This window comes from Limanda limanda, chromosome 9 (assembly GCF_963576545.1).
Source record: "Limanda limanda chromosome 9, fLimLim1.1, whole genome shotgun sequence".
Taxonomy (NCBI): Eukaryota; Metazoa; Chordata; class Actinopteri; order Pleuronectiformes; family Pleuronectidae; genus Limanda; species Limanda limanda.
The window spans coordinates 18,823,147-18,837,966 of record NC_083644.1 but is presented as its reverse complement, the minus strand read 5'-3'; the positions used below and the strand labels follow the sequence as shown (position 1 = coordinate 18,837,966).

The following is a 14,820-nucleotide window of genomic DNA, read 5'->3' as shown; positions in this document are numbered from 1 at the left end:
TTACATGTTCTTGTTACTGTAATTAAAGACTTCACAAATTAAATGTTGGCGTGACATGAATCAAGGGTAATGTTGTACATAAACATTTATATTTATCCTTCATTTGAGTTGAAACACTTGTTTTCAGTTAGAGGTGACAGAAAATGTGTCACAGCTTTACTGGACGCCATGGGGCCATTCAGTGAGTCAATGATGTGTCCAGGCCTCACAGGTTACCCCTACCTGATTTTGATTGAATAAATTAGTGATGTTTAGGGGACTGGTATTTATGAGTGTGTGCAATTTGGTGTAAAATCCCCCCAAAAATCTGTATCTATTGAATTTAATTGGGACTGTTCAATCAGGGGCTGTTGGGTCCTGGGAGAGTATGAACTCTACTCAGGGATATTATAGTTTCCTATTTGCTATCACCTTCACAATGTCATTTGGCCTGATTCATCTGCATAGATATTTAATTTCATTGTTTTATCTGTGACACTCACAGCTGGTTCTCACCAAAACCTCCCAGTCCAGCCAGGTTTGCTTCAGGAGACAGAATCCTGTATGTCTCGAGCTCTTATTACATAACAGCACACGCACATGAATGAAGCTACACTCGTTACATTCAGGATGAGGGAAACCCTTTACTCCTATATATACATGAAGAACAGCAAGGGCACTGTCTTTACACACTGAGGAAATGTTGTGTACATTTCTGAGCTTACACATGAAGACGTATTGACTTAGAGAGGGGGGGGGGGGGGCCCAATTCTGACAAGAGTTAACCACTGAGTGTATAGCTCCAATCCAAAATATCCAACTGCGTAGGAAAACTAGAATTATTACACTGAGGTTGTTGGCCTCCGCCAACCAGTGCAGTTTCTGTATATACATTTCTTAAATCCCCCCCAAGTGAACTGTACCAGATGTAATGAAATACCCTACGGCAGTCCTCATATGTCCAATTCATGGTAACATGAAGGTCACTGTGCCCTTGACCTTTGACTCCCAGGCACCAAAATCGAATCAGTTCATCTTTGAGTTCAAGTGAAAGTTTGTACAAAGTGCGAAGATATTCTTCAAGTTGATCTTAAGATATCATGTTTGAGAAAAGCATAAATATACCCTGTGACGCCACTGTGACCTTGACCTTTGACCTCATGCTACTGAGATGAAATCTAAGCTCAAGTGAATGATTGTGCCTAATGTGAGAGAATTCCCTCAAGGTGTTTTGCTAGTGCTTTGTGTGGTCACAGTGACCTTTTACTTTGACCGTTGGCCACCAAATTATATTCATGTCATCCTTGGGTCCAAGTGAATGTTTGTGCCAAATGTGATGAAATTCCCTTCGGGCATTCCTGATATATTGAGTTCAAAACAACACAAGGGCATGTGACCTTGACATTTTGACCTTTGACCACCAAAATCGAATGAGTTCATCTTTGAGTCCAATTGAATGTTGTGAATGACGCAGAGTCATACAAAGCTTATTACTCACACACTCCGTAATGCCCTACATCTACTACATCTGTCTCAATGTCCCTGGCTGTGAAAGTGTGGTTGTCTGAGGAGGTCGACACTGATACAGACAGCTCATCTGGATTTAGATTTTAAATCTAGATTCATCTGGAGGAGGAACAGCAAAATCCAGCAGCAGAACCTCATTTCCTATGAAGAGGAGAGGTGCAGGTCTGACACCTAGTGTCCAATACACACAGCTGCTGTGGGTTTGACTTGTATTGCTGCTCTCTGCTGTGAACACACTGGTAACTCAGTTTCACAACATCTGCAGGAAAGCTGGTCAAACAGTTAGTGTTAAAACAGTGGTTGTAGTAGTAGTACTACTTCTGGTGTGTTCTTAGCGACACATACTTTCTTCTCTTATGTTGAATCTAAAGCCAGTATGGCAGAAGACAAGCAGTCCTTTATAAATGTCTAGAGAAAAATACGATCTGTTTCCTCCGCACTGAGTGCATAACTAAAGGGGGTTCAGTGGTATACAGTTTAAGCGAGGTACTCCAGGTATGTGAATAGATTTGAATAACTGCTCAGCTACTCTCTGCTGTTTTAAGGTTTACTGGTAACGGAGTGGCACTGTTTTTTCAATCAGTTCACAAAGCCACCACACCTACTGCTGTACTGTATGTCACATGACTGCAGTCATTTGTTTAACACAAGCTCATCACGGGGGACTTATGTTTGTAATACTACATTATAATTACACAGCAGCAGTGAGGTTCACCCAGGCAACAATGCTAAAAAAAGCTATTTTAGTTTTTTAGAAGCACAATTTCATAGTTCCTCTGTCCCTTCCTTATGATGTCATTATGGTTATATTACCACAGGCTATGTGACGGTTTCAACAAGATAAATGGAAGACCTTTCAGGACCTTTTTAAAGACCACAATGAAGGAAATTGAAGACATGTCAAGTTCCACAGATATGAAGGAATATCCAGAATTACTTACGACCTAGATAATTGAAGATAAGGTGAAGTAGTTTGGTAAAGAATCACACTGGAAACCCCACATAATCTTGCAAACTACAGGCAGACACAAAATGTATCCATATTCTTTTCAACAGCCAATCTGAGCGTAATGAGAGATATAGTTTAATTGGGGTGTTTGAAGATTCAGTTATCAGTTACACATTGGTCTTTTTGTAGTTTTATTACAGAGTGCTATTTATAATGTGGAGAAAAAACTACAACACATGGAGACAATACAAACTGCGCATGTCCCCAAAACATCTGTCTGATATTTTAAGACATTTACACAACCATTAACCAAAATCTCCCTGATTATTAAAAACATGTCACATAGGTACATAGCATTAGTATGTGTCTAGTAATTCAGTTAATAATTATAATAATAATCAAATTAAATTAAATATAATTATCCATACAAAGTCTGAGGTCAACAATAACATGAAGACAGTAGCAGGTTTAATGTTAAAATATTTTCATAATCTACAATAGAAGTGTTGTCATACTTCTCCAAACAGAGGTGGATTATTGATAAAAGAGTTACTGTTTTAGTCAGTTTATATGTATAGTACTAGCATAATTCTTGGACTGATGGTAAATTAAATATATTTCTCATATAAAATTCCTACACCCTAAATGTCAGTATGGTTCAGGAGCACTGCTCTGTCTTTTAGTTATGAAAGCGGCTGAGGTCCTCATGAATCTCAGCCTCATCCCAGGGTCCATTGATTTTGTCCTTATCCCTCTGAAATCTGACAAGTATCAAGGGACAGAGGAATGTAACACTTCCGAGGGCCAGGGCCAACAGCACGGCCCCGCCAAGCCACTGGGAGCCCATGCCTCCTACCCCTCCGATACAAATTCCCACACACACCCCAGTAAAGTGGCAAGGGGCGTTCTCTCTCAGCCTGTGTAGCAGACAGGGCCACAGGGCAAACACCAGCAGGGCACAGCTGAGCATGGCGAAGGTGTGCAAGGCCCCGGGTAACCTAGAGGCCAAACACACAGAGGCAAACAGAGCTGCGTTTAAAGAGAGGCTGCCCGGGGGTGACGGCTGGGCGTAAGGGAAGAAAGCTAGGTGGGCCAGCATCATCACAGCAGACATGGCGTACACTGTGTCCGTGCTCACAGACTCTGTTAGTGTTTTTAGAACTGGAGAGAAGCCAAAGGTGAAGGAAAGAAAAATAGTGGCGCTCTGCAAGTTGGCCAGATGTGTGCGGGGCCCGCAGTCTGATTCCACAGGACATGTCAAGGCTTGGTGCAGAACATAGCCCAGCAGGGCACAGAAGAGACTGGTCAACAGCAGCGTCTCAGGGGACAGCAGACCCTTTGGAGAAAAACAAAGAAGTTAATTCATTATAATATTCAGGTACATCATCACATCCAGTTAAGGCATGGTGTGCTGTATGAGGAGCACAGATCTCCTAAAGCTTCACCTTCTCCATGTAGAGCCAGAGGGTGATGAAAATGGCCACACAGGACAGCTGCTGTCCCACATAGCCTGCTTCTTTCACCACGGCCCAGTAATGGTAGTGACGAACTCCCTCGTTCCTGCGCAGCTCCTCCAGGAACCTCGGGTCCACATAGTTATCAGGGAACGGCTGGCACACCCACAGCACCTTCCTCCAGGGCACAGCCGGACCTGGGGCACTGTCTGGCCCCATCACCCTGACCACACACACACACACACACAGATTTGTGAGAAAGCATGTTTGAGCTAACGTGTAAAAGGTGAAGTTTAAGGCTGAACACCTCCAGACCCCCAGGAGACTCTAACAACACCACCAGACTTACTGTGTGTGAACTAGTTCAAGTTAATTCATTTGACTTAGTTTAAAATATCAAGTATATACTTACGAGGGCCATTAGCTAGTTCCTGCACTACACACCCACACAGAAGTAACTTCATTAAACTGTGCAATACTCTTTTTCTGTCTTTGAGAAATCTATATACCTTACTGGGTATATTCTGATTCAATCGTATTGCTATTTTTTTTCTATTTTCACATCTTAATATTAACTTTTTTATTCCATTGTTATTTTTCTTAGTTTTTTACTTGTCCATTTGTACCATACAATTTAATGCTGTCACGTGGCAAATCCCCCCAGAGTGAGACCACACAGTGTGGCAGTAGGTTTTCACAATAAAGCATTCTGAATGATTTAACACTCATCATTCATAACTAACAGAAAGTGTCTTGTCAACATCGGCACTAATTTACCACAGTGTAAACATATCTGGTAATCCCATATAATGAGTGTGTGCAGTCTTGTGTGCAGTGTTGTGTTGGCTTATGAATGTTAGTGTTTTGAACTGAGGGTCCTTGGAGAATGCCTATGAGATCTCTTCCTAAGGAAAACAAAGTCAACTTATGATAGTAAATTAAACTGTTAAAGGTTTATATGCCATTGGAAAGTAAAATGAGAGTCTCTCCTTGCTCTCTTGTAACACAAAAAACTGAATGCATTTATTCATCGTCTTATGTGAATGGGTGAATGTAAAACTGTACTGTAAAGCGCTTTGAGTGGTCATCAAGACTAGAAAAGCGCTATATAAATACAAAACCAATACCATTTATGTAGAATTGAAGGCTAGGATACAAAAAAAATTCTTCTTTGGTTTGTCACAGTTAAATCAGACACAGTATCAGTCACACTGTAACTGATACTGGAAACAGTCTTTGAGTTCTTACCGATCTACAGACACCAGGATCATTCATATGGATCTGATAGATGTGGAGCTTTTCTTGAATCATATTGACTCCAACCCCCCGAGAGCTAACAATCTCTCTAATAAACTTTCATTAACCATATCTCATGGAATTAATCACAAACAGCTTTAGTTGCTCTCAGAAAGTGTTGCAGCAGTGACAACAAAGGCAGGTGCCAAACAGTGTGGCAGCAAAGGCACCAAACAGTGTGGCAGCAAAGGCACCAAACAGTGTGGAATCAAAGGCAGCTAACTTGAAACAGTGTGGCAACAAGGGCAGCTGCCTTGACATATTCCTGGCAGTTCTGTTGACATCGGAGGAGCCTCTACGAGCTTCCGCTGACACGATTTGAGCTGATATTAGTCTGAACTGAGTTTACTGCATTTTGACGTATGCGCCTTTTTAAGCGAAACTATAGCTACTTCCGGTTTTAACGCGATAGTAAAACTACCCACACCACATGTAAAAGTGTGTAAATAAACACTGGAGATCAGGTCTGTCTCCATAAATAAATGGAAAAAGGTTTCCCACCTACCTGGGATGTGGTTGTTGTGAATGTACTTCCTCATCAAGTCATTATCCCGGAAGTGAAACGCATGAACTGAGCTCACAGCGCCCCCTGTTATTGGGAGCCTTGTAAAAGCAGCCTGCCAGCTCGTCAGAACAATATTGATTTCCTACTTATTTTATTTTCAATATGTGTGTGAGTGTGTGTGAGTGTTTATGTGTGTGTGTATGTGTGTTAAACAACGCTGACAGAGACAAGCCAAAATCACCTGTGACGACATTTCAAACTGAAAATGTTCTCACTGTTTGTGTCAGTTTTTACAGATGTTTTTCATGGCGACTGTGGGACTCATCAATAACCTTATCTAAATTCTGTCAAACAGCAGTGTGTCAGTGTGTGGACCACAGCTGCTGGTCTCCCGGTCTCTGTTACATGTAGACTATCGTAGTCTGTAGTTGCAGAGATGATCATTTCTTCATGACGACAGTGTTTTCAGAAGGACTGGATCATCAAATCTGCATTTGATAGGCTAGTGGGTTTAATGAGTAAAAGTGTGATGCTATTATAACTTTGCCAAAGATCGATGGTTCTGTTTGGGCAGAGTCCACTGTGCTTAGCTGGGCTCTCTGGTTCTGTATAACAGGGGTGCCTAAATATCAAATCCCTGTGCCACAGAATGAGCCCAGATGGCACAGTAGCTGCATGATTTAGTAACTGCTATTTCATTTGAGCCGCTGCATGCTCTAAGGATCCCACATATCCATCTTCTCTTTTGACCATTGCGAGATATGGAACTTTTCATCAATTTCCTGGGAAATAATTCATGAATCTAGATGGAGTAGTATAAGTATTTAATGAACTGACATCTATACTAGATGTTATTTAATAGACATATGTATTTTATTATTATTATCTATGAAGTTTTATATTATGTCTCAACATACAGTACAAATAAACACAAACAGGACAAAGGACAAAGGGGTCAGAAAAATTATGATTGTTTTATTAATTTACACACACATTTAAAACTACAGAGCATTAGTGGAATAAATACCACAGTAGATCACATTCACTTCTCCCCACTGTTCCACCAGGGTAGTAAAAATATTTTTTTCAAAAACAGTGTGGCTGTTGCATAAGACAATTAAACAAACTCCTTCTCAGTAACATAGAAATGCTTTTAAAAATATTGTATATTTTATTTTTGTAGAACTCTGAAGGACTTAAGAATGTAACAGAAACTGGTTTCTACTATAATCTCCATCACTTAATCTCAAAATACACTAGTTAAATGAAGCACTAGAAACCATGGTTAAGATTAGCTGGCACAGGAATAAAGGATGGTAATAAGCAGCGAACAGAGGATGAACATTTCTTACAACCACACATCCTGTGTTTTTGCAAGTATGCTAAATACTCTGTTTGATATACCCAAACTGTATGGAAAAACGTTTTGAAAACAAAAATAAGTATATTTTTAAAGCACTTTCACCATATGGCTGTTAAACAATGACTCACTGTATGATCTCTGCCCAACAGCAGAGCCGGGGAAAATAGAAATGATGGCAGCATGGAGCTTCCAACCAGGTTTCAACTGTGAAGATCAGTAAATACCAATGACAGAAATACTCTTGGCAAACACAATCACAAGTTACCAGAGTATCCGACTAGTATACAAACGACCAATGAGAGAAAAACGCCTCAAAGTGCTCCTCCACCGAAACATCAGGGCAAGACCCATTTCCAGGGGGCCCCGATAATTCAATAATACTCCAGGACTCATAATGTTAAATTGCTAAATTGGCTAATAAAATGGGAGTATCAGAATAAAGACACAAGCATTTAAAAAGAGCACGAGTGTGGCCAAAGCAGTGACATGTTTGTGTACATCAAACTGAACAGTGCATCCATGTAGCAGTGGTAATGACCTTGCAGGTGTCGCTAAGATAGAAATAGACTTCTGTCACCAGAGAGACAGGTCAGGCCGAACGTCTTCACACAGTAGGTGGCTGTAATCGGATACCTGCCATGTCACAGCAGAGGGTCGTGGAGTTGGCAGCCATTTAGGCCACTAGGCTACAAGTCACAGCAGAGGAGAGAAGTCCCAGGGTAGGGCAGAGATTTTGGCTCAGTTGTGTTCCTCTTACTCCCTTGTCCCTTGGGTGCTAGAGAGCAGCAATAGCAAAGTGTCCCCACCTGAAAACCTGGCGTTTCAGTTTTGGCATAAAAGATGAAAGAGTGACTTATCTTCTGTTAACAACGCAAATGTTTGTAACAATGGGAATATATCCAAAGGCCTCACAGACTGACAACAGGCAGCTATATACAAACCTCTAAGGCATCTCAGTGACATATGGGTACATTTTAAGAAGAAGCTAATGTATGGGAAGACATTGGGGCACACTGGTGGAACTTCCCACCTGTTTGTCAGGAAAAAAAATCTAGTACTCCAGACACCAGGCCCCTCTTCATATAATTTAACTCAACACCCAAATAAAAACCTCAGAAGAAGAAAAAAAAGAAGACATTTTTGCCATTAGCTCTTTAGAAAAATAGACTCATCATGATCATGCCAGGGATGTCGCTTCCTTTGAAGACTTAGCAGAGCAAGGATGAACTATAGATCAACAACAAACAACAACAATAAAAAGAGAGAGACAAGGAGATTCCTCTAGTAAAGAGACTGAGGTTACTAGTTTCTGCTCAAAAACAGGGGCTCCTGCTGTCCCGCAAACTGTCACATTTTCTTATTAAGAATATCAGTATGTCTGTGTGTATGCATGGTCATGTTTGTGTATTGAAAATATCTTGTGTTAGGAGTCACAAGCCTGGGAGATCAGCTGCAAAAAAAAATATGAAGATATCTGTGGGCGTTAGTTTCTCTCTCTCTCTGTCTGTCCCTCCGTTGGGAGTGGGGCTATGTACGAACTTTCCTTTTGTCTTCAAAGAGCGAGCGAACCAGGTAGACCTGAACCGACGACACCATCATCATGACAAAGAGACTTATCACTGACCAAATGTTCACCCTGTCATAGTTGCTCTCCTGGATGTTTCTGTCACGAGCCTCGAATGCCCGCAGCACCGTCTGGATCTGTACACTTTTGCCAAGTCGAGCCTTGACACTGTTGATGGTCTCCTGAAGAAAAAGAGACAGGTTAGACTGAGTGGAAGTATAAAAAAAAACAGACAGATACAAAAAGAAAGCTCAAATTCGTTTTATGTACCTGAAAGTAGGCTAATAAAAAGGTTTAATTGGTACAAAATAAGAGAGGGATGGTTGTAGGACATCCTGTGTTGGGAGTAATGCGTTACTGTAATTCCACTACTTTTAGCTGTAAGGAGCATGTAACAAATCATTTTTTGAAATCAAGTAATGCAGTTACAATTACTTACATTTAAATGAGTTTGTTACTCGCGTTACTCTCTTTTGTGAAAAATGGCTACGGAGCCTCACTACGGAGTCCCTCTGGTACGGCCTCTGGTGACATCGGTAGATTTATTTTTTATTTAACGAAATTAACGAATTGTGTTAAGCATGCGTAAAGCATGAGTCATAATGGAGTGGATCCGGTAACTTTTCAAAATAAAACACTGTACACAGTATTAACACTAATTAAATTAGAAATTTGTTGTCTTTTTAAGCATAGCGACTCACCTTGCGTAAATGCCTGTAGCTCTCACGGAGCGGACAGATTAAATAGACACACCAAATCTCCGGCAGAGTTGTTTTCTCAAACATACTTTTAAGGCATATGCGATGGTGGTTGGGGACCACTGGTCATGAAGAAGCAGCTGTAGGGCAGGTGTTTATGTCTCAGGCTCGGACCGGAAGCAAGAGATTTGGTGTATTAAATCTGTCCGCTTCGTGAGAGCTACAGGCATTTACGCAAGGAGTGTCGCTATGCTTAATAAGACAACAAATTTCTAATTTAATTAGTGTTAATACTGTAGGCCAATCACTTTTATTTCATTGGGAGACAGTTATTTTGTATTAAGTTAAGTATTAAAAGGGACTTTTGTACTACTGCTTGATTTGAAGGCCTGTTGCCCTGTTGATTACAATAAATAGGTCTAAAAACTGTTCAGTACTGTTCATATTAATTACATTTAAAAAGCAGACATAAAGTAAATTAAAAGTTACTTTCCCTAGTAACTAATTACTTTGGATATACAGTTACTGGTGAAGCAATTCAATTACTTTTAAAAGAAGGAACTAGTAACTGTAACTAATTACTTATTTTCAGTAACTTGCCCAACACTGAGGACAGCCCTTCGATATGGTCACAAACTGTCTAGGGTGTCCACCACATCTTGCCCAATCTCCGCTGGGATTGGATCCTGCCACCTCCCAACCACTCAGGCTAAGCAGTAAAGAAAATGGATGGATGGATGGAAATTAAGAGCGTTGAATCAGTTTTGAGGTTATAAACAAAGCAGCTCCCTCAGGTCTGTTTGTTCTACCATGACGAAACAACTTCCTCCACAGCTGGAAGTTACACTTCCTGTTGGCCTGATCTGACTTCTGAAACAAATTAGTATGAGGGAGAGGGAACGCAAGCTGAAACATTTGGCTGCCCAATAGGTGAGAGTTCAGGACATTGTCTATTGTAGTAACTCACTCTCTGTGCCTTTGGCTGTATGTGGTGTATTGCAAGCTTTTTTGTGGCCAGCCTGCTTGCCTGGTCACTTTGCACGCCCTGTGTCAGCATAGACGGAACCGTGACAAATGTCTCAACGGCAGACAAGAGAGGGGCTTGGTCTAAAATATTCATGAAGAAATCCCATATTTCTACTTCAGGCTAAAAAGTTAGCACACAAGCAAACTTGTTAAGACCTAACCCTGGAAAAGCGATGCCTGTCATCATCTCTATGTCAGAGTGTCTGCAGCCTCACCATAATGTCCTCCAGCCTCATGTCCAGCGTGTCTGTTCCCTGGACATACTCTTTCCAATCATCTGGATCTTTGTCTGCATCCATATTGTCCAGGATCAACTCAAAGAAGATGATCTTCTCAGAGACGGAGCTGAATGTGTTGTCAAAGCAGAACATGTAGTCTCCATCCTCGGTTTCAACACTGCAGGAAAGCATAGGAAGTTAGAGCTTACATATTGATCTCTTCCATTAATGTTTGTCAGATGATCTATGTACATATAGCATGTGTTAAAATGCATGAGACTTGAATCTGAACTACAATCCCATAGAAAACTATTGGGATGTCAAGTCCTATTCATTTGTATTTATCTTTTGTCAAAATCAAAAGATTGTGTGAGACAAGAGTTCAGAATTTCAGCTGTTATTCCCTGGTATTTTACATCTAGATGTGTTGAAAAACATAGAACATAGCAACTTTCCACTTTATTGTTTAAACATGTAAAAACACTGAATGTATTGCCTTGGGCTTCACATGTGAGGACTGCATTTCTTGTCACAAAGTATAAACCAATTTGGAGACCAAAGAGCTGTCTATGAGAGAAAAGAAGGCCATTTTGAAACTGATCAAAGTAAAGTGATAGAACTCAAGCACGGTTGAGTCTGGTCTGCTGCTGGAATGGGTTCTCTCATCTTTATTGATAATGTAACACATGATGGTAACAGCAGAATTAATTCAGAAGTCAATGGAAACATTTAGTCGTCCAATTTAAAGAGAAATGCATCCAAACTAAATCGAGAGGAAGATTGACTTATTTATTCTACCTCCATGCATCATGCCCTCGGAAATCTTGCCATGTTAAAAAAAGTAAAAACAGGTTTTGGATCTCCCCTGGAATTTGATCCACAACTAATTTGTATTAATTTATTGTGGGGGCGAACTCTTATGAAACTCTATACAAAATGAATTGGCCATGACACTCCAGTACCTTTCGAGAGAAGTGTGTACTTACGTGTGTACTCCATCCGATTTGCGGTAGTCACTATACAGCACTTGGCCAGAGGGAGACGAGATATCAAAATCAACATCGAGACCTGCGCCATCTAATACCTGTAGAAGGTGGACACACAGACACACACACAAGGTAAATGGTAGAGAAAAAAGAAGAAAATTGAGAGATATTAAAACAACAGTAGCAGTGTCTGTAATATTCACTTCAGACATCACACTTTGAGGAATGCTAGTTTGTTGTTCTCTCAAGGTCTCCCCCATTCTCCTCTAGACTTGGATACATTTTCCTTCACAGCAGACTCTACCACAGATACATGACATTTCTGGGAATGTGTCACACAGGCACTTACATCACTTAACATGTACACACAGTCACAGCTATATTCAGTGCTCTGAGCTGACCAGCTTAACAGGTTCCTAACAATATAGAAATTGAGGTGTGAACAACTGAACATGCCTGTACACTTGCACAACACAGGATTGGATTTAAAATGTGGTTTTCATCCAAGCCAACCTTGAAACGAACCATGCATGCATGTATGTGACTGAGAAACACAACAAACGTCAAAAACAGAGGCTAAACAACAGGTTTAACAAGAATAATTTAATGTCAATGTTGACTTAACAGTTGACTGCTGCCACTGAGGGAAAGTTGTTCTGTTTACTCGGCTAATGTCAACAGTCTGCTGAGGTAGATAAGTAATTAGGACCTGATATTCGATCTCCAGGGAGGCATCTTTCCTCATGGTCTGATAGAAACACTCCTTCCGACCGGGAGGCAGGGTAAACGTGAAGTCGCTGTCCAGGGACTGGGAGAAGGCAGCCAGCGCCACGAACCTGTCCGAGAGCAGAGCCACAAACACGGGCAGGACACACAGGAACGCCCGGTGTGCCTCCATGGTGAGATCCAAGAGAGCCGGCTCGGTGTTAGTTTGTCCCCGCCACTGTGTGGCTGAGAGGAAGAGCAGCTAACGACGTCTACACAAACTTCACTGGAGTTGAAATGTTCTTAATCACTACTTCTGACTGCCCATACTTCAGGACCCCGCCTATTCAAATCCCTTACACTTAATTCATCACCTCAAACAACACAGGATCAATGCACTGATCTAGTTTGAGTTGTAATAATTCACGTTATTTATTTTACCATCACATATAAGATATATTCAATAATTGGTACAGGCACATTTTTAGAGTCCTTATTGAATTGCATTCTGGGATACGTGGTTCTTTTGCTCAATTTGGTGTAAACATAGATGTGCTATAACAATTGTTTTATTCCATCACTGCAATTGACAAATGCAAGTAGTTTATCGAATTTAAATAAGGAGAAAGGAAAATTAAATGAAACAAGGTTTAAAAAAAGAATAGGGGGTAGATAATACAATGTAATACAATTTATCTGTATTTAGACTTGAACTTTACAATCAATGATTGTATTGTAAATGTTCTTCCATTGTTGTTTGAATCCTACATTGCTTGCATTTGATTTGAAGGTGTTTTGGGATGTTGAGGAAATAGTACACAATGTTCAGATTCCTCACAGCCCTCACACCCCCCACACACACTTAATGAAGTGATGCACACATCAACACAACTGCATATGCATTTACAAACCACATGCATCCACACAGCCCAGTTTGAGTGAAACATGACGGATCAGTGGGTTGTGATCACATCTGTGTGTTTATTGCGTTGTTGCTTTTATATCAGAAAGGTGACGCGTTCTGCTCCACATCTTCAGTGCAGCGGAGGAGGGGGCGGGCTCTCATCCAGACACGGCGCTGCAACCTCTCACGCGATTGAGCCGACCAAATCCTCAACTGCTTCCTGATTGGCCCGACGCGGGGCGGGGGTTGACCCTACCTAGAGAGCAGCTGCCCGTCAACAGCATTAGCTGCTACAGCACAAGAAGAGGCGGACAAGCGCCGCACAATGAAAACCAGTAGAGCTCTACAGTGCGGGGCTTAGCCACAGGAAACGTTGCCCTGCTAACTTGTGATTAGCAGGTTAGCTGGTTGTGCTTCGGGGTGTTTCTGTGAAGCCGTGAGGGATCAGACAAGAGCCCGGAGAGCGAGGATGTTGGTCCCCGCGGGAAGATAATGAAGAGGCTGCGTGGTTTGTTGGTGTGCCTCGTTGTAGCTCTCCTGTGCTGGTAAGCCTAGCTCCTCCACCCACCTCACCCACGACATGTAGCCACACACACGCCAGCCAGGAGACACACGTCCAGTGGTGACCTGCACCGTCTGTCACGTCGCTTTTCTCCCTGTGGTGGTCTCTATTGTTAAATCTCCGCCGGTCACCAGTGGAACCATCCCCCGCAGCTGCTCAGCTAACATGGGCAGCCACACTGTGGGATGAGGAGTTGACCTCCAACTGGAGAAAACAGCCTGGATATGTTTGTCTGGTGTCGTAACTGGCTGACAAACTATGTTAGTGTATCGGTTATATGTTGTTGTTGAATATCAACACAGCTAACTGATCCAAACCGTTGAAATTAAGCTGAGCAGGCAGTTTTTCTGTATGTTAATAGTGACAGGCTACTTTCTCTAGAATTATATTTCCTCTACCTTTCACTTGATGCTTCGCCTAACAATTATTGCGACATGTATTATTTTTCAATTAAATGAATTGTCCACCTAAAGAGTTTGTGCCACAGCTATACCATCAACTAGTTAATTTCAACTTGAAATGGTTTTCTCATTTTGGGCTACAAATATAAACCCAGAATGAATATATTTATCCAACAAGCTTTGGAAAGAAAGACATTTTTTCTGTATTAAGCAAATAATACGTTAACAGGTTGTCATTGTTTACCTTATTAATAAATAACTTTGTCAATAGTTGGTGAAGGACAAATAGATTAACCTTAAGTCAACAAGGGCCGGGCAATACAACAATATAATTGTTTCAATCTTATTCAAATAATAGCAATATAATTAAGGGTTCAGTACATACCAACATTACATCTGCATTGTGCAACCAGGCAAAGCAAAGAGGTATAACATAATTGATTTACTTCAGATTTTATGAGGGGTGACGTCAGGTAGATGAACCTATCTAATGAAATTGTTTAATCTCACAAGCACGGAGCAGGTGAATCTAACAGGGTTTGTGAAATGGGATTATCAGAGCAGCTCACATGCCTCCTTTATCATGGTAGGGGACTCAGGTGCTCAGGTGCTTCTCTTGGAGTGACACGAAGAACTCTCTTTTCTTGACAGTATAGAGACTGAATGACTGTTTTCTTTGGTAG

General features: G+C 41.2%; 3 protein-coding genes across 6 annotated transcripts in view; 1 reads left to right on the top strand and 2 right to left on the bottom strand.

Annotated features, from left to right (window-relative positions):
* Window positions 1–2,629: 2,629 nt before the first annotated feature.
* On the bottom strand, window positions 2,630–5,760 carry pigc (phosphatidylinositol glycan anchor biosynthesis, class C). The gene is made up of 3 exons (XM_061077949.1): window positions 5,711–5,760; window positions 3,901–4,132; window positions 2,630–3,791 (listed from the first exon to the last, which is right to left on the bottom strand). Exons 2-3 carry the CDS (start codon window positions 4,126–4,128, stop codon window positions 3,135–3,137), a joined length of 885 nt encoding a protein of 294 aa, XP_060933932.1. The 5' UTR covers window positions 4,129–4,132; window positions 5,711–5,760; the 3' UTR covers window positions 2,630–3,134.
* A 905-nt stretch (window positions 5,761–6,665) lies between these two features.
* On the bottom strand, window positions 6,666–12,589 carry tmed5 (transmembrane p24 trafficking protein 5). The gene is made up of 4 exons (XM_061077495.1): window positions 12,275–12,589; window positions 11,566–11,663; window positions 10,577–10,757; window positions 6,666–8,819 (listed from the first exon to the last, which is right to left on the bottom strand). Exons 1-4 carry the CDS (start codon window positions 12,461–12,463, stop codon window positions 8,601–8,603), a joined length of 687 nt encoding a protein of 228 aa, XP_060933478.1. The 5' UTR covers window positions 12,464–12,589; the 3' UTR covers window positions 6,666–8,600.
* Window positions 12,590–13,475: 886 nt separating this feature from the next.
* The window catches only part of suco (SUN domain containing ossification factor), a 43,878-nt gene continuing 42,533 nt past the window's right edge, over window positions 13,476–14,820 (top strand). For all 4 annotated transcript variants that reach the window (XM_061078828.1, XM_061078827.1, XM_061078826.1 and 1 more), the window contains exon 1: window positions 13,476–13,719. In XM_061078828.1, coding sequence (XP_060934811.1) covers window positions 13,667–13,719 — 53 coding nt within the window. In that variant the 5' untranslated portion in view covers window positions 13,476–13,666. The remainder of the gene's footprint in view (window positions 13,720–14,820) is intronic.